Source organism: Strix aluco, chromosome 2 (genome assembly GCF_031877795.1).
Source record: "Strix aluco isolate bStrAlu1 chromosome 2, bStrAlu1.hap1, whole genome shotgun sequence".
Classification (NCBI taxonomy): Eukaryota; Metazoa; Chordata; class Aves; order Strigiformes; family Strigidae; genus Strix; species Strix aluco.
In genome coordinates, this window is record NC_133932.1 from 104,308,545 (window position 1) to 104,324,311 (window position 15,767).

Sequence of the window (15,767 nt, forward strand, 5' to 3'; positions counted from 1 at the left end):
GTAACACAGAACTAAGCCACAAGACCTGCAAGGCTTCATGGAAATATTTAATTTCCCCTACTATGAATAAAAGTCCCCATAAAGGAAATGGGATACTCTGGATTATATGAAATTAAGATCGTGGCAAGGTGTCTGCAGTGGATAGGTTGTACGCTATGGGTTTGTTTTTGTTTCTTATTAACTGCTTTGTATTTAGGTACTGCGGCATTATATTAGCATATTAAGAGATGTCAGTTCCCTTTCTAGACATATAAATAGAATTGTGGGAATATAGAAGCCACAAGAATTGATTGCTTTCTTATGTTTAATCCGGTCCATGCAGCTAGGAGCCGTGTGTTTTATTTAGTATTGCTGTGATTTAAATGCTTATTTTGAACACTGACTACATACAAGCCACAATAATTTCAAAGTCCCACAATTTGGAACATGTGGTGACATTTCAAGATCGTGTGAGCTGCCAGATCTGAGATTAAAAGGGAAAACTGACCCTTTCTTTCCCCAAAAGTAAAAGCTCCTCTTTCACAAAGACAAAAATGAGTAGAGTAATAAGAAAATTAAACTAATAGGAGAAAACAGCTGGAAAGCAACGTATGCCTTTGCCAAAATTGTCCCAAGGCTTTGACGCTGAAGGATACCAGGGGGTTGACTGCTCGGCGGCATAGTTAAGGCACCCGTTGCATTACATGCCATCCGTCCCGTCCCCAAAACACACCCTGTGCTCCCACGGGAGACCAGCACAGCCCTCACCGTGACGGGACAGCACGTGGGAAGGCCACCCCTGCTCAGCGCCGGGCTGTGCTTGCGGGAAACGGGGAAACCTTGGCTCGCCACCTCCCACGGGCCGTCACCCGCTTTTATAAACCCCGGGGGTGCTGTCGAGGGGGGAGGGTGAACGGCAGGCGCTCACCTGCCAGCGGGCCGCTCGCTGCCTCTGCCGCGTCTCCCCTCCCGAACCACGCGGGACTCCCCATGCGGACGCGGCGGGACGCCCGGGGGAAGCCCGGGCAGGTGCGGGGGTCCAGCCCCCACCCCCGACGCGCCTTCGCCCGTTTCGCCTCCTCGGGCTCACCCCGGCGCTCACCTGCGGCGCGGCCCCCCCGCCACCCCCGAGGCGGCACCGGCACCGGCCGCCGCCCGGCGCCCCCTGGAGCCGGCGGCCCCCCGTCGGTCGGGGCGCCGGGGGCCGGGCCCGTCCGCCCCGGCTCCGCCCGCCGGCGAGTGGCGGCGCCCCAGCCCGCGGGCGGCGGGGCCGGCCGGGGCCGGGCGCGCGGCCCTTCCCCGTCAGCGGGGGCGGCGGAAGATGGCGGCCGGGCGGTCCGCTCCGCTCCGCCAGCGCCCGGCTCCGTCCCCGCCGCCGCTGCCGTCCCCTCCCCCCCGTGCCGCCTCTTTCCCCACCCTCCCGCACCGCCTCCTCCTCCTCCTCCTCCCCGGGGAGGGGAGCGGCAGCGGCTGCCCTGGCTGAGCCGGGCTCGTGTGCTCTCTCTCGGCAGGAGTCCGGGAAGATGGCCGGGGCCGAGTCGGGGATGAGCGGCGCCGGGATCCCGCAGCAGCCCCAGCCCCAACCCCCGGCGGCGGCGGGGCCGGCGGACGAGTCGTCGGACAGCGAAGGGGAGCACGAGGGCCCCCAGAAACTCATCCGGAAAGTGTCCACCTCGGGCCAGATCCGCAGCAAGGTAAGGGCGGCAGGAGCCGGCGAGCCCCGCTGCCTCCGGGGCAAGTTTCTCCATCTCCCTGCTAGAGCGGGGCCAGCCCGGGGCCGGGGGCGGTCGCTGCATCCCGCCCGCATCCCCGGGAGCGGCGGCGGGGGGGGAGGCAGCCGTGCCTCTTCCTTCCTTCCCTCCCTCTCCCCTCCTCCCCGTCCAGCTGTTGCGTCCACATCTGTCCCCGGCTGGCAGGAAGAGCCCCCCGGGGCGGCGGGGCTCCGCGGGGCCGGAGGGGAAGCCGCCTGCCCGGCAGCCGCCCTGCCCTGCCTGGCGTCCTGGGTGTGGGGGAAGCGGCGGGCTGCTCCCCTCCCTCCGGCTCCTCTTCCTCGGCGGCGGGCACCGCTGCCGCGGGGATCCCGCCCTGCTTCCCCACAGCGCGGGTGGGCTCTTTCGGCGAGCCCTTCCTCACCAACTTTCCGCCCCCGTCTTCTTCACTCCGCGGTCCCGGGCGGGGGGAGCTCCGCCGGAGGGGCAGGCGGCGGCAGGCAGCGGCGGGCAGGGAGCCCGTGGTGGCACATCGGAGCCCGTTTGGGAGCGGGAGTGCCGCGGAGGAGGGAAACGAGGTTTCGAGTTTGAAAGGCACCTCGCGGGACGGGAGTAAACTTCTGTACATCCTCACTCGTGGGGCTGGATACGTAAAGCAGCTGTCAGAATTCCAGGTTAATGCAGTTTTTTTGGCTGGCTCGGGCTGCCGAAGTCATTCTGGTGGAATTAACTTTTTGATGGATGGTGTATTTACATCCCTTTTTTCCTCTGTAAAATGAACTCCAACAAGCATGCATTTAAAAGTATAAAAAAAATGAGACTGGACTTACTTTCTGTGTAGAAGGATCCCGTGACTTTCTGCAGAGTGTGGCCCACGTTCGGTGATGGGGTCTGCGCAAAACCCCATTGTGGGGAACTTATGGGTGCGGTGACATCAAGATCAGGGTTTTTGCTGTAAGCGTCCGTTTTGAGGGGCAAAGTGACTCCATGCAGGCTCAGGCAGATCACACTTACATTTTGATTTCTACGCAGTAGGTCATGTGTTGTTCTTTCCTTTTCTGAGCACCTATTAAAGTTAGCAAGGAGCTGTTTGTGGAGGCCTCTTGGGTTGGTGTTGTTCTTCCCTTGAGCTTTTGCTTCACACGCTACATCCAAAAGGCAGCCACCTTTAAACAGAAAGCATTGATTGTTAAACAGCAGCATTATCCCATTATGTGAGGTGGAAAGCAATTTTTTCCCAAAACCTAAGCACGAGGTGTCATCCCATTTTATTGCTGAATGTTAATCTTGCGTTTGTGAGGCCTGGCTCAAGGGTTACTATAATAAGTAATAGACAACTATTGCATTGTCTTGGAAAACAGCCCTACACAAACTTTCAGCTTTAATACCACTTCTGTGTGGCGGTCTTCAAACTGTGATAATAGTGACAGAACATGGTGCTTTATTAGCTGTAGAGGTGTAAAGTGTATTTGAGGGTTTGCTCTCACAGAGGTTGATACTTGCATAAGGAAAACAGGCGGATTATGAATGATACTGAAACAGGTTTGTGAGCATGAGATCCCAGCCAATTCTTACCGACTGTTACGGGTTGGTGGGATATTCTGTATCTGAGGGTTGTGAATGAATGCAAAGCTGGGGTTGCCTGAAGTTCTAAGACAGCCCTACAAGTGATGCTTTCGCTTATCTTAGTTTGTGTCTCAGTTCTATTTCTGTGAATCATGTATATATATATATATATATATATATAAAAAAGTGACTGCTGACATAATTGGAGTCATAAAGTGTTGCTTCATGGGTTGCAACTTATAATAATATGCAACCCCGAATATAAACATCTTTCTCTCCATTTAATTAAAAGTGATATATCTTTGTTAAAGATGAGACCCATGTTAAATAATTCAGTAGCACTTTATTTTATAACTCACGATGCATTATTTAAAAGTAGCTATATTTAGACGGACAACTCCCATTTAGTTTAAGGGTGTTGTATGTTTGCTGTTGTAGTAGTTGGTGATCAGTGGTTACATGAAACCACTAGAGTAAGGAACATGAGGGAGCTGCTCTTTTACCCAGCTAGTCCCTTTCATTCAAATTAAATTTGTTAAGCTTCACTTACTCAGTGAATGTGTTTGTAAGCTAAGGTTTTAATTAAATGGATTGGGTTTGTCTTACAGCTAAGAATAGACTTTTGAAAGAACCTAAAACATGTATATTACATTTATCATTGATGCTTGTGGGCCGTTTAACGCTGTTCTATTTTTCTCTGGAGGTTGCTTATATACTTACTTGAAGCATTTCAGCAACGTGGTATTGATTCCTTAGCTCAGAACTATACCCAAAAGTCTCTGCTGGTAATTGTTTTTATTTTACTTAAGGAAGATGATATTTTTAGATGTTTTGGTACAGTTGATCATTTGTGAAAGCTACCATATGGTGACACTTTGCAGATAGAATCATTTGGGAGTGGATTTTTTTTAACGCGTGTATAATAAGATTTAGCAAATGTATGTATAAGAGCAAACCCCTTTCACTAGCACAAACATAAGTTTAAAGATTTCTAACACCTGTAGTGCTCAAAGGGAGTTTTTAAGCTTTGCCCTCTTCTTCCTAAATAAATAAAAAAAAAATATTTGGCCAGGGGCAGGGGTGAAAAACAGAATGGGAAAATGAAAATTGGCAGATGTAATTATACTGCCAAGTTCATTGCTTGTTTGTGATATGCTAATCGTATGCTCACAGTTCTGCTTAGAAGTCTGTTGCCCAGTTTTACCATAGCTTGCCCACGTTGAATAGCAACTTCCTCTGCGAACTGCTTGCTTGATTTCAGTGGAACTACTTTTATAGTAAATTGCTATGAGAAATGTCCGGCCCTATCGCCCATCCGTTTATGTAACTTCTATTATGTGTGTATTTTTAGTTTATGCATATGTATTACTCACATTTTCAGAGTACTTTAAAGGCATGTCTGTGTCAAAATATGGCTATTATTAATTTCCCCAAACAGAAAACTTGAAGATCAACATGTTTTGGTGTCTGCAAACCTGAGGAGGAGAGAACAAGTTGTGGTGCAAAGGACTAAACTATTCTTTGGGCCGGGACCTTGTTTTGTTTTTATGAGGACTTTGGAAAACTGTAGTCAGACAGTTTTGAACCAGTATATATAATGATGTACAAACAGTGTTATATTGGGATTGATGTTGTGGAAAGTCCTCTGTGCAACTGTGTTAAACTTGGTTTCTTAACTTTTAAAGATGCTGGTTAAGACAGGCAGTGTCAGTGCCTTCCTTAAATGAAACACATGACTTCAGTTCTTGAATACTGCCTGGCATCAGCTGGCTTCTAGTTTCTTTAAAGTTAATCACTGTAGTGCAAAGTACATTCCTTAAAAAGATGGTCTTGCTTCAGTTCTTTATAACTAGAACTTGTTGAGAAGGGAAGGATCAGATTAGAGCTGACACTTTTTCTCCTTAAATTCTGCTCATGTTGGGACTGAGCACAAGATTAATAAATTAAATAGTCCCTGGATACTTGGAAGTAGAGTCGTCAGATGGGCACAGTTATAGTTCCTACTCTTGTTTTGAGTACTCTGCTAAAAAGTGGATATGAAGAATAGCACTTTCATCACTGACCTGGCTTCCTACTTTAATGGGTCCATGTGCAGTTAATGGGAAAGCTCTCTTGGATACGTGTTTTGCTCTCAAATCTGTGATTGGGTATCTGGCCTGTGTTTATTTTGGATGAAGCAGACATTCTGGAGCAGAAGTATAAATCAGGAAATGCAAGAAAACACAGTGTATTGAGAGAGATAAATACACTTGTAATGTATCTGGGAGAATGCTTTCTTCCTCTCCTTCACCCCCAGTGGTTTTTTGCTGTATTGTGGGAGATGTTCAGAAACACAAGTGTGTTATAATTAGTGGAGATGATACAGTGTTGTTTAGTTAAATGGCAGGAGTTGTTACTAGAATGATCTTATCTGAGGTCTTAATATATTTTTTTAGAGATCCTAAATCATTATGGAGTAATAAAAGTAAATTAATTAAATTCCCCACTGTGTTTTTATTGGCCTTAGTGGATAACACCAGCCATTTAGGAACTGAGCCTTCAAAAAGTTTCTAACCTCTTCCATATGGTGACATTTGACAGTGCCAAGTCCCAGTAGTCACTTCCTGTTTGTTTCTGGTATACATTTCTCTCCGATTACCATGGCTTGTTAATTCACCTAAATGTAAAGTGTTGTGGTTGATACCAGCATTAGACTTCATGAACACCATTCTCTGCAATGTAATCTGCTTTTTCTAGCTTTGATAGTTCCCAATTTACTCAGCTAAGTAGTGGTTGATTCCTTTCTGGTTAAGGAAACATGATTTTTATGTACCGGAAGTTCTCAGGAGAGTGCCACGGTAGCAAAGTTAACCCTAATGGGGATCCTTCACATGCATTAGGATTGTCTGAATCTGCACAGCTTCAAAATGCATCGTAATTTGCAATTTATTCTGCAACTGCAGTAACACTTATAGTATCACTAAACTACTATCGTTGTGTGCCCCACAGCGTGGGGCAGAACTGAAGCGACCAAGTGCATAGAAATCGTCCTCAAGTTGTTGACACCTGGTGGTGTCCACAGAAGTGATTGAAGGGTGCTGCAAGATAGCTGTCTTCAGTATTCATATTTTCCATCGTTTTCACTCTGCAATTAAATTAGATGTAGTATATGTCCATCCTTAGTAAAATGTTTCACAACTGTTTTAAAAAAAAAAAAAAAACAACACCTGTTTTTTTCACAACTGTTGTAGAATCTGGCAAATTTGATTCCCTCCCTGCATCCTGGTGACTTTAAACGTTTTTTAAAGTGAAATATTCAGAATCAGTGCATCAGTTTATGTTCCTGGTACGTGGAGACATGCATACTTATTCACAGAGCAATATATTTTAAGTTTTCATGTACAAATATATACTTTCCAGTTCTAGAGTGTGCCTGGACAAAGCAAACCAGTTTTTAGCATGAAATGGTGTGCAGTATTTGTTGCTTCTCATACTTGCTGTATCTCTACATAAGCTTTCGAAAAAGGGTCCATTAATGGAAAATTTCAGCCAAAGACATGATAGTTTGGGGAAGTTAAAAATGACTGAATGCGCTATGTAGAAGCAAGCAGGGTTAGAATGGAAAGAGTTACAGTATTTAAGGCACAGTGGTCATTACCACTCCAAATTCTGACACGTTTGTATAAAACTGAATTGAAATCTAAGGCATTTTAGTGATGCATGTATGGCAAAGCTTAAATTGCTAGCAAAGTACCAGAAAGGAGGAACTTTTAACGTTTTTCAGCAGATATTTGCAAGCAGGTCTTCAAAGAAAACGTTTTGGTCTTTTTTTTTTTTTTCCTTTCTAGAATCTTTAAAGCATTAATGTTATTCTGTATTGAAAGATAACATGAATTATACCTTTTTATTCCCCCCCAGCCAGCTGGTGAGCTGTGAATGCGAAAAAAGACAAGATAATCACACTCTCATCCTTAATATAAGAGATTTTGATTTTGTGTTTTGTTCCAAGGAGCTGGGGAATGCTTTTCTGCCAAAGAGAATAGGTGAAACACATTGAGGTTATTGTGTAGTTTAGAGGGAATTTCTGTTTTTTAAGAAGCACATGAAAAGACTAATTCAAGAATAAATAAGTGGGAATCCCTTTCTGAGATGCCTTATCTTGTGAACTTCATGCGCAGAGTCCTGAAGACACATAACAGCCATGCCAGAGCTCAAGAAGGAACTATTCTATAGCTGGGTCTTTATCCATGTAAGGCTACATAGATAATTTGCGGACATTTTGAATTTTTTCCAGCAGTTACATCAGAATCCAAGATGCAAGACTGCTGTATGACTACTGTATGATTAGCTCGACTAGCCAAGTTAGTTTGGATATCTGTGGCAGAATGCATAGAATTACAGTGTTTTTGTAATTGAAGTAGTGATCAAAAGAATAGTCTGTTTGGCTATCACAAAACCTTTATCTGAAGGGAAGTGTTGAATCCTCTTGACTAACTGAAGACAATAAAAGGCAGCTTAGATCAATGTTCTTGCTCTGGAATGCTCCAAAAGGCTATTTTTTAAAAAAAAACCCCAATATTACTCTCATTTTCTTTGAACTCTGACCAACCATGCTTTAGAACAATGTGTATAGCCTGGAGACCTCAAACTCTAGACGCAGCAAGAAGGTAAATGTGTGTCTGTGTGTGGATTCATTGAAGCTCAGAATACGGAGCTTTGGGTATAAAAGAATGCTTCTGTAGTCATTCTGGTGTTTTGGATGTTTACCTCTGATAGGGATAATTAAGACATAGTTCGGTGTCTTGTGAATGTGGTTCAGTAGCTCACTTGCAGAGGAACCACAAGACCAATATTTTGTTCTGGTTGGCCATTTAATTTTTGAGATTCTTTATAGCTATTTGTAATTAGGTGGATATGATGTTATAAAGTTAGTGACAGCATGGCTAGCTTTGTTAATTTTTTTCAGTTTGATACCTGGACTTTGTCTTTTATGAAGAGAGATAACTCCTTCTTTCACCTTTGTAGTTGCTGCCTTCTTACATTACTGTTTTATCCTTTCCCCTCCTGCCTCCAAAAAGTAAGTTGGTTCTCCAAAATCTTCTTTTAAAAACCTAAGAACAGGCTATTGAATCACAGTGTGGTAACCACAGCTCTATTGTACTAAGTTCAAGCCACAACTCTCAATTTGCTAGCAGTGGCAAAAAAAAACCTGGCTTGGGGGTATCCGTAGCTTTCATCCTCCACATTATAATAAAAGGAAACCTCATTCTTAATGTAAACATTGCATTTATCACAGCAAACAAGCTTAATGCTGATGCAAAATGAGTATTATTTAATTGATATGCTAAAAATAAGACCACTGCATTAGGTGCTATTTAAAATGAAATAAGAGATTTATTCTAGTAAAACATTTAAGCACATACTGAAACACTTCAGTCGTCCTGTACACTTTTATATGATTAATTACTTCTTAAAATTAAGCCAGCGCTTAAGTGCTTGTTGGATGTGGGCCATAAAAATTTCGTACGCGAAGTCAGAATGTAGTTGACTTATAAAACTTTTACCGTGTAGGAATCATCCTGATATATTGCACAATTATGAAGAAAGAGCAAATAATTTTTTTTTCCAGCTAAGTTTTTTTCGTTTGACTAATGTTCCTGTTTAGGAATATTTCACCATTTAGATACTGTAAGCATGATAACAAAAACCTGAGCTATACTCCTGGGAGAGTTAATGTTAATTGTAATGAATTTGGCAAGGTTTTACACTTGATGAGAATTTGTTTGTTTATTAGATGGGTGGCATGAGATTTATGATGATCTGAACCATTCATTTCCTTGCCTTTAAACGTTTGGGGTTTGCAAATGGTGCAAGATCGCGTTACTTTATTGTCACTTAGCAACCTTAATAGGGTTTTGAAGCTGAGTAGTAGGTTGTGGGTGGTGAGTCTCCCTATGCATTTGCTGGGTGGGAAGCAATATGAGTCCCTCTATGGGCAGCTGCCGGGAGGATGTGTGGCCAGCCCATACCAGGGTCTTTCTAGATGTGCTTGCTGAGGAGAGCTGGCTGTGCCCTCCGTGGTGTTTTGCACTTCTGGCATGGTTCTGTGAGGGGAAGATCTGCTGAGGTTTTTCATGCCTGCATAGATCTAAGTGGATGTAAAGGGCTGTCATGCTGCTCTGGTCAGTTACGTCCTGTTGTGTGGTTGCTTAAATTTAGCAACTGAGTTTGACTGTCTTCAGTTTGACAACTGGTAGTCCTTATTGCTGCTGTGATGCTCTGGAGCGAGAGGGAGGTCGGTGTCTTCCCAGCTCTTGGTGAGAAGGGTGGCTTGCTCTGGTTCAGCTAAGGATCAGCGTGGCTAACCAGCAGTCCTGGCCGCCATCAGGCAGAGACTTCTTCCCTCCCTGCGCGCACACTCTGTTGATCGTGAGGACGGGCACATACTTCAGTGTTTGTTTTAATGCTTCCATAGAGACATCTTGCTTCTTGTTCTCTCCCTCTTTCCCTGCCTGCTGCTGTCACAGTTTCTTCAGGAATTTGAACAGAGAAGGGGTGACATCCCTTTTCCTTTCAGTCTGTGCCTCTGCAAGGTTTCTCCCAATAATCCCCATAAAGAGAGGAACTGCCCAAGACCAAAAACGTTGTTGGGCATGGAGTCTTAAAGAGGGTGCAGACACATGAGGCTGCTCCTCTGGATTGTTTCACTCTGGACTGCCGCCTCCTTCAGTGGTACTGATCAATCTTGGGAGCAGATGGTTCACCGAGGAGCTATTGACTTGAAAATTAATACATCCTTTTTGCTGATTTTTCAGCTATTACTGTCATTTTTTTGCCTGATATCTTGGGGAGCTTCACACAAGTTACTCTATAGACAAACATGGATTGGCCTCAGTCTCAGAGGTCTGTTAAAGTGAAAAAAGAGAGCACAAAGGGTAAGAGGGGGTTTGTGAGCCAAGGATCCCATCACTGAAAGAATATGGTGGGGTGCATGGTGTAAACAGTAATTCTTTCTATTGTATATTAACTTGATATATTTATGATATATGGATTTTGCCTGGGAAGAATGCTGAGAGGACACAGGTCTGCAGCGGGGAGCTAGCGTGAGTTACTTGGGTGTGAGATGAATGGCCAATGCTTCTGATTAAACCCCAGCTTTTGAGGAAATGAAAAATGTTTTTATCATTTACACAGCTTCTCATTACAGACAAAATAAATAGGAATAACCTTCAGAGAGATCTATCTGATGTTAAACTTGATTTTCTTTCCCCCGAGTGAGTGCACTTGTTTAAGTAAACTTTGCATATAACCTGCAAAGTCTGCATTATAATGCTTTTGTAGGGGAAAAATGGAATTTAAGAAAACTTCTTCACGTAGATCAGTTGACTTCATCTTGGGTTTTTTTTTGTTATGAGAGAATGCTGTGCTAATATACATGTTTGTATGCTGCTTCTTGCCTGCTTCTGGAAGCAGGCAAGCTTTTAGAAAGCAAAGAAAGGACTTTTACCTGCACTGAGTCCACTGGTTAACATTTTGAAGAGAGAATGTTTTGGTCAGTGTGCCTTAAGACGGTGCAGGCAAGGTAAAATTTATACCTGAGACACATTACTGCTTAGGCTGGTCCCTGACTCACTGGCAAATAAGCTTTCAAAAATGCAAAAGCAGTTACACAGATTAGGGTCTGTGCTTGTATCCTGTCTACTAGATGACAAGTTCTTTCCCTTGCCCTACTTGGTAATTTTATAAAATACATTACAAAAAAATACTCTGGGCTTCAGAGGATTGTCAGATTTCTATCTGTGGCCCTGATGCTGCATCGCAGCACTCTTCTGCTGCTTCTTCAGCTTTTGAAGGGAAAAGAAGATCCTAATAAGTACAGAACTTCTGACAAGCTCTTGTCAAAAGCGAGCTATTAAATGTGCTGGCAATGTCAAGCTGTATGCTTTAAAACCCATCAGTGCTTTTGTGTATTATCTCATGTTACCTTGTGTTGCCAGGTAAATGCAACTGCAGTGAATAGCTTTTTTTTTTTTTTTTTCCTAAAGAATACAAAATCTTTATTCCAGTTTCTTAAAGCTTTGCATTTTTCCATGGTTCTGATTATATGTATGCTTCAGATGATTTTATTTCTTGCATAAAGAGACCAGTAATTCTGTGCACATGTGTGTGTGCATGCAAACCAATACTGAATTTTTTTTGCTTGCACTGTTTAGGGTAAAAAAAAAAAATTAAAAAAATCAGTTTTTCACTTGGTGACTGTATGCACCATTGAGGAGGAGATAAAAGGAGTTAACATCACAGGTTCTATTCCTTCCCTACCCTTGGTCAGCCAGGGTTCTGCTGCCAACAGTTTTACAAAGGGCTCATATTTCAAATTACTCTTTAAGCCTGTGATAAACCTGTGTCCCTGGGAGGTTGTCTCACAGTGAGGAGCTGGAAATGATTGGGAAATTTTATGTTTTCCTATTCGAATAAAAAAAAAAAAAGTCACAGCTAGGGCAAGAGGCGAATGAACTTCTGCTGAATTTTATGCTAAGGATGATTATACCTTTTCTTTGAAATATACACCAAGGTTATTTATAACTAATCCACAGTTTAAATTACAGCGTGTAGGTGTGATAGGTTATAGAGAGGGATTTTTGCTAGAAAAAAATATTTATGGGGGTTATTACAGAATCATAATAGTAATTTGGGTTGGAAGACTCTTTGGAAGGTCATCTGGTCCCATCCCTGTGCTCAGAGGAGGGACATTTTCAAAGCAACATTGGGCTGCCCAGAGCTGTGTCTTTCTGAATGTCTTACAGATCGCTAGAACATGGTTCCTGATTTATTTCAAATTAAGTATTCTCTCTCCTTTTACATAAGTGTTGAGGATAACCTGTGTCTGCTGAGGAAGATTTGTCGGTATTTAAAGTCCTGGTTAAATACCTTCAGAAGCAAAAAAAAAACTTCTTTTTAATGGCGCAATTTTAAGAAAGGTCTTGAAAAAGGCAAAGTGCCTTTCTTCTCCCCTGCCCCATACCTTATAACATGGAGCAGGAGTGAAATGGTGTGGTTGCTGTCTATTTATAGATTCAGTAATGTGCCTGTGTACACTTATTACACCTAATTAGGAGTATTCTAAATAACTTTTTGTTTGCATTACAGATAAAGGTGTGTGATTGCAGATCAATGGCATGGAATCATGTCATGCCTTATCAAGGTCTAAAGTCTTTTTCCTCTCTCTAAATTAAACCTCCCTGGACTGATTGCTATTTTCGAATAGTTTCCCTGCTATAGCCATGATTTATTTGCCATAAGACCATTTGTGTGCTGCTTTAGTTAAAATCTGAAAGCTAGAATTTTAACAGGTACTCAGGGGAACTGGGAACTAAACTAAACTAAAATTTCCTACAAAAGGAAGTTGCAAGAACTTAAATTACTTCCACATTTTCTTTTCTTTCTGGTGTCATTCTGCATCATGTTTGATGGCCTAGGGTTTGACTGAGATGCAGTTGATCAAGATGCAGCTGAGGGCGACTGGATAGGGCTGCACCATGTTCACCATTCTTCCCACATCACTGGGTCTGGCCAGTGGAGGTGATTCTGCACCTCTTGCAGGTGGTGACAGATGACACAGAGGTCATGAGTATGGTACAGAAAAAGACCCATCTAAATGCAGCAAGGAAATGCTTGGCACAAGGACTTGATAAAATGTAGGCTTTTTGGTGGTTTGTGTCCTGGATGTACTTTTATTGCTTTTCCTTTGGTAAATTGTTCATTGTGGAAGTGATTATAAGACTTCTCAAACTGTGCAGTTTAGTTGAAAGATTGTATGTCTCCTGTCTGAGCTCAAGCCTGGTCTTCCATTTTACTTGACCTTGGACCACTTAAACTTTGTTGGTTGTTGCTAATATGACTAATGAGTTTTACTGCAGCATATGGTGATGGAGAAATACCAATTCCAACTCTTCTCCCCAAGGTGTTAAGCGATACTGAACCTTCGATTCATGATGTGTGCAGAACTCTGTCACGTATGGAAAAGCACTTCTGTGTTTTTTCTTTCATTGGGAAGATATGTAATGTAACTTAAACAAAAAGAAATTTATACTAAGCTGTATGACAAAAATAATATGCAGTGTCCACAGGAAAAAAACCAGTGGGTAGCACTGAATTTTGCTTGAAAAAATTGATCATTGATTAATCCTAAGAATATGTGCAAGGCTGTATTAGAAACACATGTAATAGAACTTCTGTTCTCTAGGTAGCTACAATTGTTATTCATCTTGATAGGTATAAATAAGGAAAAATGTTCTGACACCTAAGGCTTAATGGTGGCTTTTGTTTTAATTGCAAAATTACCTATTTTTAGATGGAAAGGTTGAAAATCACTAGCAGCATCTTGTTAAGTTGTATAATAGGCTGAGTTTTTCTATTCTTTAGAGTCTCCTAAATTTGACTGAATCTGCACTTAATTTTTACCCTTGGGAATGGAGCTTACAGGGGATATTTTTATACATGCTATTTGAAAATTGCTTATTCTCAGATTTTAATTTTTTTTTTTTATTAACCATTGTGTATAGCTTGGTTATTGGCATCTTTACAGATGTTTCTTTCAGGTTTAAAATTCAGGAAAAGCTGTGCCAGGCATGAAGCCTGAAGTTCAGGCAGTTCCCTGACAAAGTTCAGAGTAGTGCCTATTATAGAAGCACTGTTTATATAGTTCTAGTTAAGAACATCATAGCATGTCTATTACAACTATCTCCTTTTATATATTGGCTATAAAAACTAATTCTAAACTGAAACAAGAATGTGGTCTTGATGTTTTATTGCTTAGAGTTAATATATAGTGAAAACCCATTTAAGAGTATTCAGGAATAAATGCTGCTCATCATTGCAGTCTCTTGGCAACCTGTGCTGGGTTCATTGCATATAGGCAAGCAGCTGCCTGAGCATTGGTGGGAGGTTTTTATCTTCTTTGTTATTTTCACGAGTTGCATAGAAGAGAGTATGATTTGAAATGTCAGCATCCTGGGATTTGGACAATGGAGATGGCTATGCTTAGCGTTCCTAAAAGCTTCCACGCAAGAGAGTGCAGGATGGAGAGGGCAGTCAGTGCTTTTCATTAGTGCAGTTTAAATGGAGTCTAATGTGTGGGACAGCTTCCTCCTGAAGCTAGATCAAAGCAGAGGTAGAGGATTGTTTGCAAACAGCAAAGTCACTTAGGAACAGCTTCTTGGGCAATGTCTTGGAGAGCTGGGACTACACATTCCAGTAAATGCTTAACTTGACTGTCTCTTTCAGTGACCTCTAAGTCTTTTTTGGCCTGGACATGGCCATAATGTTGCAAATGAATGGACTGTTGCAACTTCTAAGGGTGTCTTCATGTGTCATCACAGCTAACAGAGGCTTAAATGAAGGCTCAGTGGAGGAGAGGGTGTTCAGTGCATCAGCAAGAAAGGATGTAGTACTCAATCCATCTGTGTGTAAGCTGCTCGGGACAGGAGCAGCTCCAGCAGGAGTGAGAGTGTGTGTAATTTTAGTGCTTTGTGCCGTGTGCTTAGTATGCACCTAACCTTCTGCATTCATAGTAAGCAGACCACACTGATGAATTTTATAACAACCAAGAAACAGTATTTAAGTGCCCATAGATTGTGCTGGCTGCTGCATTGTGGGGTGTCTTAGTCAGGGAGGTGACCTGTGGGTGTTCATCTCTAGCACCGTATCAGGTATTGCCTGTTGTAATGGCTTTGTAACAGCTTTTGTCCTGGAAGCTAGTGATGCTTATGGGACATGCTTAATTCTGTGGGTGAATCTTAAAAGGGAGGATGTTGCCTCGAGGGCGGTGAAATTTTTCATTATTTTTCTGCATCTGTAGCTCCCAAGGTACTTAATTTTTTGTTTCCGTATTTCTCCTCAGGTGGGTCCCTACCCATGAATTCATGATGATGTTTCACTTAAGAGTATATTTTTAATTGCTGCTATTGGAGTCCAAATAGTAAAACATGACTGCCTGTCTTCTTAAAAAATCCAGCTAACCCTTTTCATCTTTCAAGAGTGAAATGATGATGTTTTAAGCCTTGTATGTCTTCTGAGGATAAGAACTTATTTTAATTTAAAAACATTTATTTCCCTAATTGTCTGCTACACAAACGTGGAAGGCATAGTAGGCTAGTGGGATCAAAGGACTGGGATGCAGATGACCTTCTGTAACTATAAGAAATTTTCATTTTGCAAGGCATGTGTGTTCTGAAATGTGTATTCTTGTGTCATAATTATCTGTACTTATGAACTTGTATTTTAAAGCTTATCTGTCAAACTAGAAAGGCTAGAAAGGACAGATTTTTTTTTTTTTCTTTTTTGTTTCCTCTCTCAAATGAGCTTGGGGATTTTTCAGAAAACATTTTAATTCCTGAGGAGGAAGTTACAACTCCTAAGCTGAGACAGGTACTATAGAATCTATTGAACACTTGTTTAAAATGCCTTTCGATTTTTTTTTTTTTTTTTTTAGTTGAATTGTGTATCACTTAGCCATTATGCCAAACGCCTGTGAGG

General features: G+C 42.4%; 1 protein-coding gene across 2 annotated transcripts in view; it reads left to right on the forward strand.

Moving 5' to 3' along the window:
• Positions 1-1,427: 1,427 nt before the first annotated feature.
• DGKH (diacylglycerol kinase eta) overlaps positions 1,428-15,767 on the forward strand; it is a 173,595-nt gene continuing 159,255 nt past the window's right edge. Inside the window, exon 1 of one of the 2 annotated variants that reach the window (XM_074815606.1) lies at positions 1,428-1,673. In XM_074815606.1, coding sequence (XP_074671707.1) covers positions 1,503-1,673 — 171 coding nt within the window. In that variant the 5' untranslated portion in view covers positions 1,428-1,502. The remainder of the gene's footprint in view (positions 1,674-15,767) is intronic. The other variant, XM_074815605.1, reaches the window with a different exon arrangement.